Source organism: Bubalus kerabau, chromosome 2 (assembly GCF_029407905.1).
Source record: "Bubalus kerabau isolate K-KA32 ecotype Philippines breed swamp buffalo chromosome 2, PCC_UOA_SB_1v2, whole genome shotgun sequence".
In the NCBI taxonomy this organism is placed as follows: domain Eukaryota; kingdom Metazoa; phylum Chordata; class Mammalia; order Artiodactyla; family Bovidae; genus Bubalus; species Bubalus kerabau.
In genome coordinates, this window is record NC_073625.1 from 179,486,882 (window position 1) to 179,506,310 (window position 19,429).

General features: G+C 37.2%; 1 protein-coding gene across 7 annotated transcripts in view; it reads right to left on the minus strand.

The window, feature by feature from the left end:
- PPP2R3A (protein phosphatase 2 regulatory subunit B''alpha) overlaps positions 1-19,429 on the minus strand; it is a 224,869-nt gene that overhangs the window by 76,348 nt on the left and 129,092 nt on the right. For all 7 annotated transcript variants that reach the window (XM_055569615.1, XM_055569613.1, XM_055569612.1 and 4 more), the window contains 4 exons: positions 14,479-14,565; positions 10,553-10,709; positions 5,374-5,422; positions 4,581-4,670 (listed from right to left, as the gene is read on the minus strand). In XM_055569615.1, coding sequence (XP_055425590.1) covers positions 4,581-4,670; positions 5,374-5,422; positions 10,553-10,709; positions 14,479-14,565 — 383 coding nt within the window. The remainder of the gene's footprint in view (positions 1-4,580; positions 4,671-5,373; positions 5,423-10,552; positions 10,710-14,478; positions 14,566-19,429) is intronic.

A 19,429-nucleotide genomic window follows, 5' to 3' on the forward strand; every position in this document is an offset into this window, starting at 1 on the left:
TCACTGTGACCATCCATCTTGGGTGGCCTTGTGGAGCATGGCTCATAGCTTCATTGAATTATGCAAGCCTGTTTACCACAATAAAGCTGTGATCCATGAGGGGGATCAGTACAGCTAAAGCCTTATCAAGATTACTAATATTTTCAAAATAACTGACTTTTGGCTCCATTGATTTTCTCTATTGTTTTCCTATTCTCTCATTTATCAGTTCTAACCTTTATTCTTTTCTTCTGTTTGCTGTGCTTCATTTGCTATTTTTTCCCCAGTGTCTTAAAGTGGAAGGTTAGGTTATTGATTTAAAACATTTCTTTTTCAGTAGATGGATTTACAGCTTCATCCTACACATTTTGGTATGTTTTGCTTTTTATTCATTTAAAGTTTTAGTATGTTGTTCTTTCATTTTCATTCATTTCAAATTAGCTTCTAATTTCCTTTACGTATTTTTTTTTTGATCCACTGGTTACTTAAACTGTGTTATTAAAATGTTTGCGTATTTGTGGAACCTCAAATTTCTTTCTGTTAATTTTATTCCATTGTGGTCAGAGAACATAAGTTGTATAATTTCACTTTTTATATTTTTTAAGGCTATTTTATGGCCTCCCACATATTCTATCCTGGAGAATGTTCTATGTGTACTTGGGAAGAATATATATTCCACTGTTCCTAGGTGGGACATTCACTAGATATGTTAGGTACAATTGATTTCTAATTTTGTTTATAGTGTTGTTTATGACTTTTATTTCCTTGTTGATCTTCCTGGATGTTTTTCCATCACTGAAAGTGGGGTACTGAAGTCTCCAAATACTACTGTTGAATTATTTATTTCTCTTTGCAATTCTGTTAGTTTTTGTTTCATGTATTCTTAGGGCTCTGTGTTGTTAGTTGCATATATGTTTTTAATTATAATGTCTTTCTGTTGGATTGACCCCTTTATGAAATACAATGTCCTGTTGTCTCTAGTAACACTTTTTGTACTGAACTCTAAGTCCTCTGATATTTATATGGCCACTCCAGGTTTCTTATGGTTGTTGTTTGCATTACATATCTTGACCCTTCCTCCTCCTTTCTTACCCTTCTTGTATCTTTAAACTTAGTATGTGTCTCATATAAGCAGTAAAGAATTGTATCAAAAAAAATGCTTTTTTTTGATCCAGCCTGAAAATCTCTGCTTTGATGGAATGATTAATCCATTCACATTTAATGTTATTACTGTTATAGTTGGACTTATGTCTGTCATTTTAATTTTTGTTTTTTAAGTGTCTTGGAGTTTTTCCTCTATTCTTCCTTTATTGCTTTCTTTTACATTTAAGTGAGTATTTTCTAAGTGGAACACTTTAACTCTTTTAACAATTTTTTTACTATGTATTCTTGAGTTAATTTCCTTCTGGTTCCTCTAGCTGCTGCTGCTAAGTCATGTCAGTCGTGTCCAACTCTGTGTGACCCCATAGACGGCAGCCCACCAGGCTCCCCCGTCCCTGGGATTCTCCAGGCAAGAACACTGGAGTGGGTTGCCATTTCCTTCTCCAATGCAGGAAAGTGAAAAGTGAAAGTGAAGTCGCTCAGTCGTGTCCGACTCTTAGCGATCCCATGGACTGCAGCCCACCAGGCTCCTCCGCCCATGAGAGTTTCCAGGCAAGAGTACTGGAGTGGGTCGCCAGTGGTTCCTCTAGAGCTTACCATATACATTTCAACTTCTTAGAATTACTTCAAATTGATACTTAATTCCTGTGAGATACTGAAGTGTTACTCCTATATAACTCGATTGCCTCATCCCTCTTTTTTGTGCTATTATCTCTCTATATTACAAATCCAATAATACAGTCTTCTAATTATTATTGTATATAATTTATGTTTTTTAAAGAAGCTGATAGAAGGCAAACAAGTATATATTCATGTTTGTTATATAAAGCTTCTTTATTATAATTTCTATCATTTATGTCATTTGTTCCTATGGAATAACAGAAGGAAAAGATGGGAAGTATTTGAGGAAAGCTTTTTTATAACTAAGTAAATATGAAAGGTAAAAGATTAAGAGGGTTAATTAAGAACACCCCAAAGGCAAGAAACAGAAATATGCACAGCTTTCAAAGCTTTGAGGATTTAGATAATTAAAACCACCTAAGGTTTTTCCAGTAGTCATGTATGGATGTGAGAGTTGGACTATAAAGAAAGCTGAGTGCTGAAGAATTGATGCTTTCGAACTGTGGTGTTGGAGAAGACTCTTGAAGAGTCCCTTGGATTGCAATGAGATCCAACCTGTCATTCCTAAAGGAAATCGGTCCTGAATATTCACTGGAAGAACTGATGCTGAAGCTGAAACTCCAGTACTTTGGCCACCTGATGTGAAGAACCGACTCATTGGAAAAGACCCTGATGCTGGGAAAGATTGAAGGCAGGAGGAGAAAGGGATGGCAGAGGATGAGATGGTTGGATGGCATCACTGACTCAATGGACACGACTTTGAGTAAACTCTGGGAGTTGGTGATGGAGGGAGGCCTGGCGTGCTGCAGTCCATGGGGTCGCAAAGAGTCGGACATGACTGAGCGACTGAGCTGAACTGAAGCATTCAAAAAATGGATTAATAATATAAACAAGCACACTTACTGGCATAGAAATAAACTGTTATGTGAAGAAATGTGTCACAAAATTGTATAATATGATACCATTTAGTATACTGTGTCATTTGGTGCAGAGAGAGGAGGAGGAGGGTGAAAGGAGGAGGGAAAGGAAGAGAAAGGAGGGGGATGAGGATGAGGTAGGAGGTAACATACCAAAATGTTAGCTATGGGTCAAAGAATTACAGATAAATTTTATATTAAGGTTTCTGAATGTATATATTTAAAGTTTTTAATATTTAATGTGTATTTGTGATAGAACAATAAACTTAAAAAATTAATCCAGCAGAAATGAGCAAAAGACACAAAAAGGCAAGTCACCTTAGATGAAATAAAAATGGTGAAAAATGTATGAAAAAACTTCTGCCTCTCTAGTAATGAAAGAAATGCAATGTAAGATAATGCTGAATTTATTACTTATCAAATGGGAAAGATTCTTAAAGAGGAAGATACTTAGTGTGAATAAGGGTTATAGGAAATACACTCAATACTTTGTTGATGAAAGTATAAAATGAAAGACATTCTGAAAATAAATTTAATAGTTTTTATAAAAGCCCTTAATATCTATGCCCTTTAATTTAGCGATACCTTTTCTGGGGAATTTAAAGAAAAGTATAGTGGATGTTGGGCTTCCCAGGTGGCATTCGTGGTAAACAGTGTGCCTGACAATGCAGGAGATGCGGGTTTGATCCCTGGGTCGGGAAGATCCCCTGGAGGAGGGCACGGCAACCCACTCCAGGATCCTTAGCTGGAGAATCCCATGGACAGAGGACCCTGGAAGGCTAAAGTCCATGGAGTCGCACAGTCAGACATGACTAAAGTGACTCAGCACGCATGCATGCACAGCGGATTATTACAACTGTTTAGCTAAAATATTTAGGAGAGTCCAGGTTTGATGCACTATACTGGATGCTTGGGGCTGGTGCACTGGGACAACCCAGAGGGATGGAATGGGGAGGGAGGAGGGAGGAGGGTTCAGGATGGGGAACACATGTATACCTGTGGTGGATTCATTTTGATATTTGGCAAAACTAATACAGTTATGTAAAGTTTAAAAATAAAATTAAATTAAAAAAAATACCCAAAGAATATATAAAAGTTTATATGAAAAGGATTGTCCAACACATTCCAACTTTTAATAGTGTCGTTTTCTGAGTGGTAGAATTATTAGTATTAAAATTATTATTAAAATTTATTTTCTTCTGCTTTATCCATGTTTTCTAAGTTGTATATAATGAATAATAAATTACTATCTTTGAAATGGACAACAAAGTTATTTAATATACATGCTGCCCATGAAATAAATCAGTTCCATTTCTATTTCAATTATTTCCAAACCATATATCTAACATTTAGATAACTTTTTGAATTAATATGCAGACAGCCAAGTCAGTGATGCTAGCAAGCAGCATCAGGGACTATAGGCTCCCCCGCCTTGGTCCTGAGCATAAGCTATGTGCAGGGGACTGTGTTACACAAAATAGCTATAAAAAGAAAGGGACATAGATTTTTGCATCCCTCTTTTTTTCTTTTTATTCCTAGCTTGTGTAACACAGTGTTACAGATGTCTAAGAAACAGGTACATAAACTCAGAGCTACCAATCAAGGAATCCCAAAGAAACGGAGAGATGATTCTAACTGGCAGAGTGAGGGCATGTTCTCCAGTTTACTACTGAACCAGGAAGATCATGAAACAACAAAAATTCACAGTTATCTATTCCCATATTTCATATAAATGCTTGCTATCCTTCAGAGACAGCGCCCACGTCACTTCACCTTTGTTTCTGGGGGTAAGAGCACTTGTCCTGATACACTGTGACTGTGGGCTCAGTCTGAGGGCAGAGACTAAGTCTAACCCATCCTGGCACCCCTAGTTAACCTGGCATTCACTAGATAGTCATCATGAATTTTTCAAACTTTGTTCATTTGTTTAACATCTGGGCAAAGGAAACTCAGAAGTCGTACCTGGTGGGGTTCCTTTTGTCTTCCTCAGAGATCAAAAACCAAACAAAATCTGCATAGCTCATTCGTCCCTCTTTCTGTACTGTTTTTCCCCTGAAGAAAACACATGGTTACAAAGTTTCCTAAAAATTAATTACTCTTCTAAATTTAGCAGGATGACAGACTTAAGGAATAAAGTAATATTTCTTTGGAAATTAAGTTAAAAAAAAAACAACACACAGAACTCTGGAAATCTCACAAAGGGCAACCTCTTTCATTGCCTATCTTATTTTCAAATGCCTTGAGGATGAAATTAGAAATCATTTGCAGATTTGAAGGAACTCTGGTTTCTAATTTGAATACAAATCAGGTCAAATACTGTTACCTGTACTTAGATAAACAGGGCTTCCCTGACACCTCAGTTGGTAAAGAATCCGCCTGTAATACAGGAGACCCCGGTTTGATTCCTGGGTCGGGAAGATCTGCTGGAGAAGGGATAGGCTACCCACTCCAGTATTCTTGGGCTTCCCATGTGGCTCAGCTGGTAAAGAATCCGCCTGCAATATGGGAGACCAGAGTTCGATCCTTGGGTTGGGAAGATCCCCTGGAGAAAGGAAAGGCTACCCACTCCAGTATTCTGGCCTGGAGAATCCTGTATATTAAAGTATTACTGCCATCTTGTATGAAGCCACACTGCATATTTTGTAGGGTATTATCTAACCTATAGCACTGACAAATTATGCAGGAAGCCTTGCTAAAAGGACATTGCTGAAGTATTACCTGTAGTTCATTTTAAAACTCAGATGGTTTTTCTTACCTTGTTACTGCCCCAGAGAATATTCTTTCAATAATCCTGTTTGATGAAGCTAAACATAAATAAAAAGTACAAAGCTAGTTAAAACATGCTCCAAAAGGTACCATTTTTGGCAAATTTATTTCCAAGTAGCCACAAGGTTAAACTTAATAATCTTCCATGATAAGAATACAAGTAGTTGAATTTTTACTTTTTATGTACAATTGATACTTTTTGAAAGAAGTAATTTGAGATAGCTTGGTCTATCAATCATTTAAAAAAGAACACGCAAATGGATGTGTCTGACAGCTCAAATACATTAATACTGAATATCCTGACAACGGACACAAAAATGTATAAAATTTATATTGATCTTGTTATCCAACAAGACAAGACAACATTTCCTCTAAAACAAGACAGATTTCATCCTAGCATTAAATTCAAGGGGAAACTGATTGTTGGGGGTTTGAGTCAAACAACGGAGAACTGTTTTTCAGGTAGAATTTTAGAAAAGGTACCAAAAACAAACCACAAAATACTTTTCTTACATTCATATCCTTTAAAATTCCAGGATATAACATGATATACAATTTTAAATTCCATCAGTAAATTTTATTCAGAGAAAGATGATTCTATCTTAAGATAATATGTCGTATTTGATGACAGATCCTAGTAATCTGTATCGGTGTACCTCACTGTGAGTTCAAAGTAACCAAAAGCATTAGTCAAAAAAAAGGAGGTAACAATGGACCTCAGATCTAGGGATGTGGTGAGGATAGGAATCTGTTCTTTTAACAAATGCCTCGCCAATGGTATGCACACTACAATTTCAAAACCAGTGATGAGGTCATTAGAGAGTTAGCAGCTACCAGCATCTAACTCTTCTGTGTGGCGCTGGGTACAGTCAACGTAAAGGTTCATTACTTTGGTTGAAGAATGTTGAGAAAATGAGTGTCAGCACAGCCCCTCCTGGACACATACCAAAGGCTGGATAAGGGCCCTCTAGAGTTTGTTGCGGAGAAGGCAATGGCACCCCACTCCAGTACTCTTGCCTGGAAAATCCCATGGACAGAGGAGTCTGGTAGGCTGCAGTCCATGGGGTCGCTAAGAGTCGGACACGACTGAGTGACTTCACTTTCACTTTTCAGTTTCATGCATTGGAGAAGGAAATGGCAACCCACTCCAGTGTTCTTGCCTGGAGAATCCCAGGGACAGGGGAGCCTGGTGGGCTGCCGTCTATGGGGTCGCACAGAGTTGGACACACCTGAAGCGACTTAGTAGCAGCAGCAGCAGTTTGTTGAGCACTGGTTTATGGGGTTAATAATTTGAAAATAAGAGGAAATAGAACAAAAGGCAGCTACATAGGAAAGGCAGAGATATTTATTTCTGAAGTCTTTCTTTAGATTTGGAAGGTTTAACTTCCTAAAACTGCAGATCATGTTGTCCCATTAAGGACAGGTTGGTGGGTAGGCAATTCCACAGAGTTTCAGTGGCCCCTTCGTTGTGCAGGCCGAAATGCCTGCTTTTCTGGACTTCATTCCTTTAACATGCCTCTAATAAGTAACTATATGTGTATATACAATATTTTAGGGGTTAATGAGAACTACTTTTATGACAGCCAGAAAAGGTGCTTTAGAGCCCATAGGGTTTTGTGTGATCTCTGGAGGCTAGCTCACATTATACAGATGATCTGGCCACTGATGATCAAAAAGTGCATAGCTAATACAGCTGATCCAATACCCCTATAAATATCTCCATCTTTATACTATGCTTGTAATAGGAAGGTATGACTATAGGCATAACACAGAGATACTGTGGGTTCAGTTCCAGGTCACCTCAATACAGTGAATATCACAATAAAGTGAGTCATATGAATTTTTTGGTTTCCTAGTGCATATAAGTTATATTTGTACTATACTATAGTCTATTATGTGTTAAACAGCAGTTATGTCTTTAAAAAACCAATGTATATAAAAATATTTTGCTAAAAAAATGCTAACAATCATCTGAGTCTTCAGCAAACTGGAATCTTTTTGTTGGTGGAGGGTCTTGCCACCACCAATGTTGATGGCTGCTGACTGATCAGGGTGGTGGTTGTTGAAGGCTGGGGTGGCTTTGGCAATTTCTTAAGACTACAGTGAAATCTGCCACATAGATCGACTCTTCCTTTCACAAATGATTTCTCTGTTATGTGCAATGTAGTTTGACAGCATTTTACCCATAGCAGAAATTCTTTCAAAATTGGAGACAATCTTCTCAAACCTTGCTGCTGCTTTATCAATTAAGTTCATTTAATATTCTAAATCCTTTGTTGTCATTTCAACAATCTTCACACTGTCTTTGCCAGGAGTAGATTCCATCTCAAGAAACTGCTTTCTTTGCTCATCCATAAGCAGCAACTCCTCATCTGTTAAAATTTTATTATGGGATTATAGTGATTCAGTCACATCTTTAGGCTCCTCCTCTAATTCTAAAGTTCTCTTGCTATTTTTACCGCATCTGCAGTTGCTTCCTCCACTGAAGTCTTGAACCCCTCAAAAACATGCATGAGAATTGGAATTGACTTCTAAATTCCTGTTCATGTTGATATTCTGCCCTCATGAATCATGAATGGTCTTAAGGGCATCTAGAATGGTGATCCTTTACAGAAGGTTTTCAATGGACTTTGCCCAGATGCATCAGAGGAATCATGACCTATGGTAGCTATACCCTTATGAAATATATTTCTTGAATAAGACTTGAAAGTTGAAGTTACTCTTTGATCCATTAAGTGCAGAATGGATATTGTGTCAGTAGGCATTTAAAGAATATTAATCTCATTGTACAATCTCCATCAGAGCTCTTGAGTGACCAGGTGCGTTGTCAATCAGGGTCATATTTTGAATCTTTTTTTTTTCTGAGCAGTAGGTCTCAACAGTGGGCTTAAAATATTCAGAAAACCATGTTGTAAACAGACGTGCTGTCATTTAGGCTTTGTTGTTCCACTTGCAAAGTGCAGGCATAAAGAGATTTAGCATAATTCTTAAGGGCCTTTGGATCGTTGGAATGGTAAATAAGCACTGTTTTCACTTTAAAGTCACTATCTGCACTGCATTAACCCCTAAAAAGACACTCAGCCTGTCCTTTGAAGGTTTGAAGCCAGGCACTGACTTCTCCTCTCTAGAAATGAAAGTCCTAGATGGCATCTTCTTTCAACAGAAGGCTGTTTTGTCTACATTGAAAATCTGATGTTAGTGTAGCCACTTTCATGATCTTAGCTAGATCTTCTGGATAACTTGTTGTTTCAGCTTGCACTTTCATATTATAGAGACAGCTTCTTTCCTTAAACCTCATGAACCGATTTCTGCTAGTTTCAAACTTTTCTCCTGTAACTTCCTCACTTCTCTCAGCCTTCACAGAGTTGAAGGCAATCTTGCTCTGGATTAGAATCTGGCTTCAGGGAATGTTGTGGCCGGTGTGGTCTTCTACCCAGGCTACTAAAATTTTCTACATATCAGCAAACAAAGTGTTTCCCTTTCTTCTTCTTCTTTTTTGGCTGCATCATACAACCTGTGGGATCTTAGTTTCCTGGCCAGGGATTGAACCTGGCCCCTCGGCAGTGAAAGCGTGGAGTCTTAACTGCTGGATCAGCAGGGAATTCCCTGCTTCACTTTCTTATTCATGTGTTCACTGGAATAGCACTTTTAATTTCCTTCAAGAACTTTTCATTCACATTCATTCACAACTTGGCTAACTGGCACAAAAAGCCTAGCTTTCAGCCTGTCCTAGCTTTCAACATGCCTTCCCCTCTAAGTTTCTAGCTTTTGATTTGAAGTCAGAGATGTGCCACTTTCACCTGAACACTTAGAGACCATTGTAGTATTAATGGTATGTATTAACTGGCCTGATTTCAATATTGCTTGGTCTCAGGGAATAGGGAGCCCCAAGGAGAGGGAGAGAGAGACAGGGAAGACTTGGTTGGTGAAGCACTCAGAACACCAACAGCAGTTATCAATTAAGCTTGCTGTCACCTAGGTATGGTTCATGGCACCCCAAAACAATTACAATAGTAACATCAAAGATCACTGACCACAGATCATCATAACAAATATAATGTTATATATCAATAAATCAATAAAATTTTGACATATTGTAATAATTACCAAAATGTGACAAAGACACAAAATGCACAAATGCTGTTGGAAAAATGGCACTGACAAGCCTTGCTCAATGCAGGGTTGCTACAAACATTCAATTTCTAAAAAAAAAAGCTCTATTTGCAAAGTGTAATAAAGCAAAATGAATTAAAATGAGGCACACCTATCTGTACTTAAAGAAGGACAGATATAGTACTAAAATGATTTTTTATCAATAAGTACGATTTAGTATTTCCTCTTGATGCCTGGTTGGCATGAGAACTTTTGTGAACTAGAACTCTGCTAAACATGGGAAGGTCTGAATATTGACATGCAGAATGAACCTTTTCTTAAGATATATACTACTAGTCATAGATACACTAACTAACAGAAACAAAGCATTTATTTAAGATTTGTACTTTGCTACATCTAAAAGGATAAAGGCTTATAAATAGGGACAATCTTATGAGAGAAGAATGAATCAATGTATCTTGGTGCTTGGTTAAGAATATGCAATCAGCAGATAATAGGTTCTAAGTTTACTACTGGTCAAAATGAAGTAAAAAGGGTAGTATCATGTGATATATAATTTTTTGTTTTCTGGCAAAAGAAAGCACACCAAATTCATCTGCAGAGAAACTATGTTTTCTAGAGCTAAATTCCAAAAAGTTTTATGAATCCTTGAAAGCACTGGCAAGTTGGAAACATCACTTTCATCCTTAGCTGTTTATAAATAGTGTAAATTGAGAATTTATAAAGGTGTATATAATTTTCTTTCAAATGAACTTTACATAGATGTGGTTCTTATTGAATTCATCAGGAGAAAACCAGCATCACTATAAAGACTCATCCATTCATCAAAACCAAGACTCTAATTTCTTACTTACCTCCAAACCCCTTCTCCTAAACCTGGTTTCTAGATAAAAAATTAGTATCTTCACTCATTTCCACTTTAAAATTCTTGGCCTTTTCAAGAGGATTTGATTAGATACATAATTTAAGAAATGGGAATTCCCCATAATGAGTGAGCACAATTTAACTCTTGTCTCCTTCAAAATAGCTAAGTCAACATCCACAGAAACACTCACCCTGGTCATTGTATCGAGATAGATCGGCCTGGCTGATGTAGAGGTCATGATCACTATCTAGTTCCCAGAATTTACAATAAATAACATAGAAGTGTTCATAGGAGAAGTAATCTGTGATTTGGTTTATATCTTCCTCTTCTTCCAAAAGGGCTAGAGTCTGAAATGGTATGAATAAAAGGATTATTTTATTTTAAAAATATGGAGACCCAGCTTTGGCCACTATTCAGATTCTAGTACATTTTTATTCTAAACTGAATTAAAAATTTTGGTTTTGGTACCAAACCAGGAAATTTACTAGGCAACATCACCCTATCTTTTAATCAATTGACCAATCTGCAAGCATTTATGAACTCTGTACTATTTTTAGCAAAGAATATGAAGGATTCAAAAACAGGGAAAGGGGAGAACTATCACCAAGAAAACTGCAGCCTATCAGAGGTCCCCCGACTAGGAAGCCCAGAACAATCAGACAACAGACTTTTAATTACACGACTGTAAACTGACACTGCTTTTAACTTTTTAAATGTACGAAAAGTGGTCTTATATCTATTCTGTTATGAAGAGTGGGCAACCACTTGCAGGGTTTGGCTTTGTAATGGCATCAAGTTTACCAGAAAGGTGACTCATGTATACCTCTGTGATAGTGTGGGGCAGCCTGGTATAAAAGGCCTGGGGGTAGAGCTGCAGGGCCCTGAACTAGAAATATTATCTGGGTCTCTCTTGACTCCCTGTGTGCCCCTAGGATAAACACCAAAACCAATCATTTTTGAGTTCAGAATTCTTATTATCAGTCAAACTATCATATAAGTGGCCAGAGATATATGAAGACCTTTTTAGAAAGATTCAGAAAAAAACAAAAAAAGATAAACCATAAGGAAACTCAGGAAATAGAAAAAACAAAGTGAGATGACAGAAATAAGATCAGATATATCAATAGTTGGGACTTCCCTCATAGCTCAGTCAGTAAAGAATCTGCCTGCAGTGAAGGAGACCCAGGTTCAGTTCTGGATGGAGAGGATCCCCTGGAGAAGGAAATGGCAACCCACTCCAGTATTCTTGCCTGTAGATTCCCATGGACAGAGGAGCCTGGCAGGCTATAGTTCATGGGCTGCAAGAGTCAGACGTGACTTAGCGACTAAACCACTGCCATATCAACAGTCACGATAAAGGTCAAGAGGTCAATCTCCCTATTAAAAGATTTTCAGATTGAGAATAAAAAACTCAGATCCAACAAGCAGATCTAGGTATATGTTGTCCATAAGAGATAAGTCTGACAGAGGATGAGATGTTTGGATGGCATCACCAACTTGATGGACATGAGTTTGAGCAGGCTCCGGGGGTTGGTGACAGATAGGGAAGCCTGGCGTGCTGTAGTCCATGGAGTTGCAAAGAGTCAGACATGACTGAATGACTGAACTGAACTTAAACTTTTAAAGTAAGGTTAAAATATATACTGCTGTTGCTGCTGAATATATACTAGCTAAATCTTAAAAAGAAAGCATGTCAATATTAGAAAATAAAATGGAATCCAAGGTGAAAAGCATTATAAGAAAGATAACTATTAATATTTCATAATGCAAATGTATTACTTTGATAAGATTCATTTTCTAAAATGTGAATACTGGAAATCCAAAATAATTTGGCAAATTGAAAACAAGATAAATTATGAAATTATGGTAAAAGAGACTCAATGAAATATTTTACAGCCAGTAAAAATTATAAAGTCTACATAGAAACAAAGGAAAATCATGACATGCTAAGTGCAAAATATAGGATATACGATTGTACACACTAAGAACTATATTAAATTCTAAAATCCAATATGCATGTGAGTACGACTAGAAGCACACATAAAAATATTAGTTTTATTAGGGTGCTAAAATATGCTTTCTCTTCTGTTTTTCAAATGTGCTTGTAATGTTTTTATACAATGATCATTAATGTATAAAGCAGAATATGTACAATAAAATAAATCTTGAGAAGCAGGGGGGCTCTCATTTTCATCTACTGGATTGTTATAAAATGAAAAAAATGAATCACTTCTGCTGTTGGTGAGTATGTAAATTTAAGTATGCATTAGTGCAGGCGTTTAGGAGGGTAACTTGGCAGGATCTATGAAACTGAAAATGCATACACCATCTGATCCAGGATTTTCCTTCCAGTAGTCTATTTTAGAGAGACTCGTACTCATATGGACACAAGAGAAAAGTGTAAGGGTGTTCGCTGCATTACTCTAATAGGGAGAATATGAAAACGACTTGAACATCTTCAGTATGTATGTAATTACAGCATAGCCATGCCACAGATTATGCAGTAGTTAAAAGAATAAGATAGAGTTATATTGATCAAAATAAAAAAACATCAAGACATACTGTTAAGTTAAAAAAAGTTAACAGAATATAAGTGTGGTCTCACATATTAAAAAAAAATCATAAAAAGCAGCCATCTAGAACAAAACCAAATAAATACGCCATACATGTATACTCCATACACATGCGTAAAAAGGAATAAAACCACAGATAATATGGGTTCCCTCTGGTAAAAGGAGTGAAATGGCAGGATAAAGAGATAAATAGTGACTTCTGGTTATTATTTTATACATGTTTATATTATTTGAACATTTTATGTGCATACATTCAGGTACTAAGAGGCAAACTAAAGAGAGGGTTAGGGAAGAAAATAGAGGGAAGCAGAACACTTGAGCTCTATTTCCAGTTCAGTTACTTAGTAGCTGTATGATCTTATCCAAGTCATTCAACCATATTTGGGCCTCAAATGTTATTGTAAGTAAGAAAAATCTGGATTATAATAATGATCTAGAAATACAAACTTAATATGCATCAGGAATGTTAGGATTATCATTCTTCAGAAGTAAGGCGTTTTTCCAATGGAATTCTTGCCATCTCAACCCGTCCCATGTAATCTCCTGAGAGCCCAGGCAAAAACCACATGTTTAGTAAATATTAATAATGACTGTAATGATGACTTTTCATTTATTAGAATAAGAAATGTTTGCATATCTATTACAGACTGGTAATTTTGCCAGTTTTGTCTGTCCCAGATAAAGATGGGAAAAAAGTAAGAGTGTAAACAAGGTTGTATTATTCACCCAAATTTCATTTAGTATGATTTATTTACAATAAAACATTTCATTTCAAGTGTGACCAATTCTGCTTTTTTTAAGTTAGTAGAAATGCTTGAACAATCAAGCATGAAGACTGCCTCAGTAAAAGGCACCCACTAGTGATCAATACTTTCTCATTTGGTAAAAAAAAAATAATTGAATGAAATACATTCTTTCTTAAAAGGAATTTTCAGTATTTTTCTCCAGCAGGAGCTGGATAAAGAGTCATTGCTCAAAGGAACAAGTTGAAACTCCTCCATTTGTTTTGCCAGGCTCTTCCCAACCTGGCCCCGTCTCACCCCTCAGGCCTCATCACTGGTCACTGATCACTCTCTCCTTGCAGCCTGTGGCCACTTCAGACTGTCCTGCAGTTCCTGAACATGACATTTTCATGCTTCTGGGCCTTTGCTTATGCTGCTTGCTCTATCTGGAATCCCCTTTTCTTTTAATTTTTTAATCTTGTAAACACTTGACATCTTCAAGGTCAAGATCACATGCCAGTCCTACTGTGAAGCCTTCATTGCATATTTATGACACATTTCTGTGGAATTTTTCGTCAGGTGTGGCTGTCTGTACACTTTTCTCTTTTGTTCCACAGTGCATGCCCTGATGTAAAAATCTCTTGTTACTCATCTTTGTTCCCCCAACACATCCCAGGTAGCTGATAACTGCTTAATAACTGAAAATAGTGACTTTGCACATAATAGGGCTTTGCACATAATGAGCACTCAAATATTCGTTAAATGAAATAAGACTGTCATTTAAATTGCTCCTTAAATATAAATTTCAATGAGAGGCATACTTGCAAAAAGTTGCTTTTTCTTATCTCTGTTGCAGTAATTTTTCCACTCCAAGATCTGTTGACTGTGTAGAATATTCTCTGAATAACCTGGTTCCAGAAGGAAAACAAAACCAAATAAAAACATTAAAGATACCTATTATGTTATCAAAGGCCATCTTATGAATATTCTTTGAACCAAGCTAAGTTTTGTGATTATATCCAGTGTCATTTCTAGTAAAAATGTTTAAAAATCGACATCCATATACTTTACATCTGCCCTTATAATTCTAAGAATAAAAAGATTCTTTGCTCACAAGTCTGCATTTCCTAGGTGCCTACATGTCACTTTTTTTTTTTTTTTAACCTCTCATACAGTGATGCCTGACTCAAGCAGTGCCTATTGGGCTAGGTGTTTTTGGAAAGCACAAGAGGTGAGAAGTATGCACTGGGTTGGCTTAACAATTACTGGGTCAGAAGAAAGGCTGCCAATGTGGTATGATTCAAGAGGGCATTATTCCAGTTAGTATAGCCTTATCCATTGGTGTTTTGAAGACTTACAGACTCTGGAAACTCAGATACATTTGGGATAATTTATATACCAAGTCCTGACTTGGGCATGAACAATTTTGTTACTAACTGGGTTTTAGTAAGCTTAACAAAGGTGAAACTCTGGAGAAGACCAGGACAAGATGAAAGAGGAGGAGGAAGGGTGGCAAGCATGTCTGAAATTGAGGATGTATGTGCTGTGGTGGAGGTAGGAGGCCACGGTGCATTCTTTGCATTTTACCTGGCTTATTCCCACCCATTTAATTTGCCCTTGACCTGGTAGTTTTTTGTTTTTTTTTTGTTTTTTTCATTTTCTCCAAAAAGAAGCAAGGGTGAGAAAAGCAATTAAACAAGGTGTTTTTGTTTTTGTTTTTTTTTTTTGGGTATACTGGCTTTGATTTTGATTATCTAATGATATGGAAATTCTGTATCCTTGGTTGAACCCAGGTCTCCCACATTGCAGGCAGAGGCTTTAACCTCTGAGCCACCAGGGAAGCCCACAGAAGAGATTCGATCCCTATAAAAAGGCTATTTTAGTGCATGAAGAACAAAAAGGGGAAGATATTTAGACATCTATCCTGAACTAAACGACTATTCTGTTTCTGGACTCTGACAAACAGAATGATTCCCAAGAATAAGAGGAAAAAACCAGCCTCACGATCAAGGTCCAGACTTCTGGCACCCGGCATTTTCCACCCCACCTTTGCTATCAGTGCTAAAGTACCCTGATCCTTCAGAATCCAGCTCAATCATCAGCTCCATAGGAAGCCCCAGAATAGGGACTTGGGCTGAGCTGTCTTCTGTGCTCCTGACGTTACCCATGTCTCCTTCAGTCATCCTGTGGTTATGTTCTAGACACAGGTACACCTGACTGTCACCACCTCCAAAGTCTAAGGAACCTGGTCTTTTTTCACGTGCATCCCAGTGCCTGATATATTGCTCTGCCTGTATCAACAGGTGGTCAATAACTACATTGTAATTTAAGAAAAACTGTGGTATAATTAACATACATTAGTTTTTGGCATACTAATAATTTAATATTTGTATATATTGTGAAGGGCTTCCCTGATGGCTCAGCAGGTAAAGAATCCACCTGCAATGCAGTAGACACAGGTTCAATTCCTGGGTCAAGAAAATCCCCTGGAGGATGGCATGGCAATCCACTCCAGTATTCTTGCTGGGAAAATCCCATGGATAGAGGAGTCTGGTGGGTTAAGGTCCATGGGGTTGCAAAGAGCTAGACATGGCTGAAGCGATTGAACATATATATTGTGAAATGATCACCACAACATCTACTTAACATACATCACTATGGTTACAGAATTTTTTTTCTTGTGAAATTTTAAGATTTACTCTTAGTAATTTTCAAATATGCAGTATAGCACTGTGATCTATAGTTACCATGCTGTACATTATATCCCTGTGACTAATTTATTTTACAACTGGAAGTTTATGCCTTCTGATTTTCTTCACTCATTTCCCCTTCTCCCCATCTCCCACCTCTGGCAATCCTCAATCTGTTCTCTGAGTTTATGAAATTTTCTTTTTTTCTTAAAGATTTATATCATACAGTATTTATCTTTCTCTGACTGATTTCACTTGGCACAATGCCCTTAAGGTCCATCTATGATGTTGTAAATGGCAAGATTTCACTCTTTTCTAATGGAAGAATAATATTTCATTGTATATATATTCTGAAAGTGGAAGTTGCTCAGTCGTGTCTGACTCTTTGCGACCCCATTGACTATGCAGTCCATTGAATTCTCTAGGCCAGAATACTGGAGGGGGTAGCCTTTCCCTTATCCAGGGGATCTTCCCAACCCAGGGACTGAACCCAAGTCTCCTGCATTGCAGGCAGATTCTTAACCAGCTGAGCCACAAGGGAAGCCCAAGAATACTGGAGTGGGTAGCCTATCTCTTCTCCAGCGGATCTTCCCAACCCAGCAATCTAACCAGGTCTCCTGAACTGCAGGCAGATTCTTTACCAACTGAGCTGTCAGGGAAGCCCACATCTTCCGTATCCATTCATCTGTTAATGAACATTTAGCTTGTTTCCATACATTGGCCATTGTAAATAAGGCCATAGTAAACACAGGCGTGCATGTGTCTTTTCACGTTAGTGTTTCTGTTTTCTTTGGATGAATACCCAGAAGCAGAATTGCTGAATTAGCTCTATTTTAATTTGTTTGAGGAACTTCCATTGGTTGCACCAATTTACATTCTTTTCTCCACATCTTAGTTATTTCTTGTCTTTTTGATGAAAGCCATTCTAACAAGTGTGAGGTGATATCTCACTTTAGTTTTGATTTGAATTTCCCTGATGATTAGTAGTGTTGAACATCTTTTCATGTACCTGTTGGCCATCTGTATGTCTTCTTTGGAAAATTGCTCGATAAATTAATGAGGTTGGAAAGCTGTGTAACAAAGACTTCTGAGTTATATTTGTGATAAAGACATATGTGTTGGATTCATAGCTAGCTAACTGAATAAACTCTTCAGAGTTTTGAACAGCAGATGGATGTAACCTAGGGAAGTAATTAATATTTTACATAAATCAGTATTGTTGTCTATGATTTATTGATAGGCTACATATAAGATACACAGAAAATATAAAACAGGGAACTGTATACAAAATTATTGTGAAAGATACTACTGGACTAGAGTGTAGGTGTGATCACGATCTGAAGGGCTCTCAGGTGGAAGATGTTGATTGGCTTTGTATTGTATCACAGTGTAGAACTAGAACTGGAATTACTAGAACCACTGGATAGAAATGCTTCAATGTAAATAAGAGTTTCCTAAAATTAGCCCTATTAAGCAATGGGTTGTATGAAGTAGCGAAGTTACTTCTCACCAAGTTATTTACGCAGAAACTCACAGGATTCCTATGTTGGGTGGGAGCAGGGACTAGCTGATGTTTATAAGTTCTCTACTGGCTCCACTCAGACTCTGAATGAGGAGCTTCAGGGCAGAGAATAGAGGATTTTAGGCCAGAAATTTTATATATATATGTATGTGAAAATAAAAATTAAGAATATCTTTTATCATAGTTCCATGTTCCTTTACTCAAGTTAAAGTCAATTACAACACATATTATTATACCAAACTTTTCTTTTTGTTAGATTTTGTCCTTATTTCTTGATTCTGAATATAAAATTATCTTAAAGTCTAAGTTTCCTATCTACCTAAATTTTATGTATATACTACTTAAATATTTTATATTACTTATGGAGGTACTATGTTATACTTAAAAGTATAAAACTTGAGTCTGAATTTTTGCTTATTTTATTCTTTTTTCATTTTTTGTTCTGACAGAATTTTTAAAATTTGTCAACATTTTGAATATCAAGTAATTTCCTCTTTTTAGCATCTGATAAGCTACTTGCCTCGTACTGTAAAAAACTGAACATGTATACCATCCTCCATAGCCTAACTCTCCTTATTCAGTGGCCCCACTGTATCAGCACGTTTACTGGAGTCCACAACGCTGATTCAGCATTTTAACTTACCGAGGGAGGGGCACCATCTAGTGGTAAGAGCATGTAGTTGCTGGCTCTACACTAATTGCAGTTTCTCCCCCCTAACTTTTGGTCTACCAGTTTTAGGTTTTTAAGAGAAATTAAGAAAAATATCAAAATATCAAAAAATGTAAAAATTAATAGCAGTAGGAATAACTACATACTACCAATGACAGAAATGAAATTGGATAATTTTTCACCAGGGGATCTCTAGTCAACTTGACAGACAATTTGAATTATAAATCAGTTTTCTTTATATCTACTCAATTGGAAATTTCTAATTCACAATGTTAGATCACCAGGAATGGAAGGGGACTTCCCTGGTGGCTCAGACCGTAAAGAATCTGCCTGCAAGCAGGAGACCTGGGTTCAATCCCTGGGTTGGGAAGATCCCCTGGAGAAGTGAATGGCTACCCACTCCACTATTCTTGCCTGCTGAATTCCATGGACAGAAGAGCCTGGCAGGCTATAGTCCATGAAGTTGCAAAGAGTTGGTTACAAGACTGAGTGACTGATACTTTTCACACTTTTAGGAATGGAAGTATGTGTTTGGTGGCTCTGTCAAGAGAGTTTTAGACAAGGGGATCAAACTCAGACACAGAAATTACAGAGATTGCTCTTTATAGGTGACATGGATGCAGGTGAACAACTCAGTGCCAGAAGCCTGGCCCTTCTACTAGGTGCCACTGAAATATCTTTACTGCCAGCACCAATATTACAAAAAAGTATTTTCAATCTTATCGCTTATTTTAAAACCTACCTCTTTCCTCAAAAGTCAGCATGTGCCAATAAGGATAAGCAGAATCTTATTTACTGGTAATTTCTTTGCATGGTATGCAAATATGCATACTCAAGGGTCACAATTTGCAGGTATTTCCAATTTCCATTTTCATTCAATATCAAAAGGT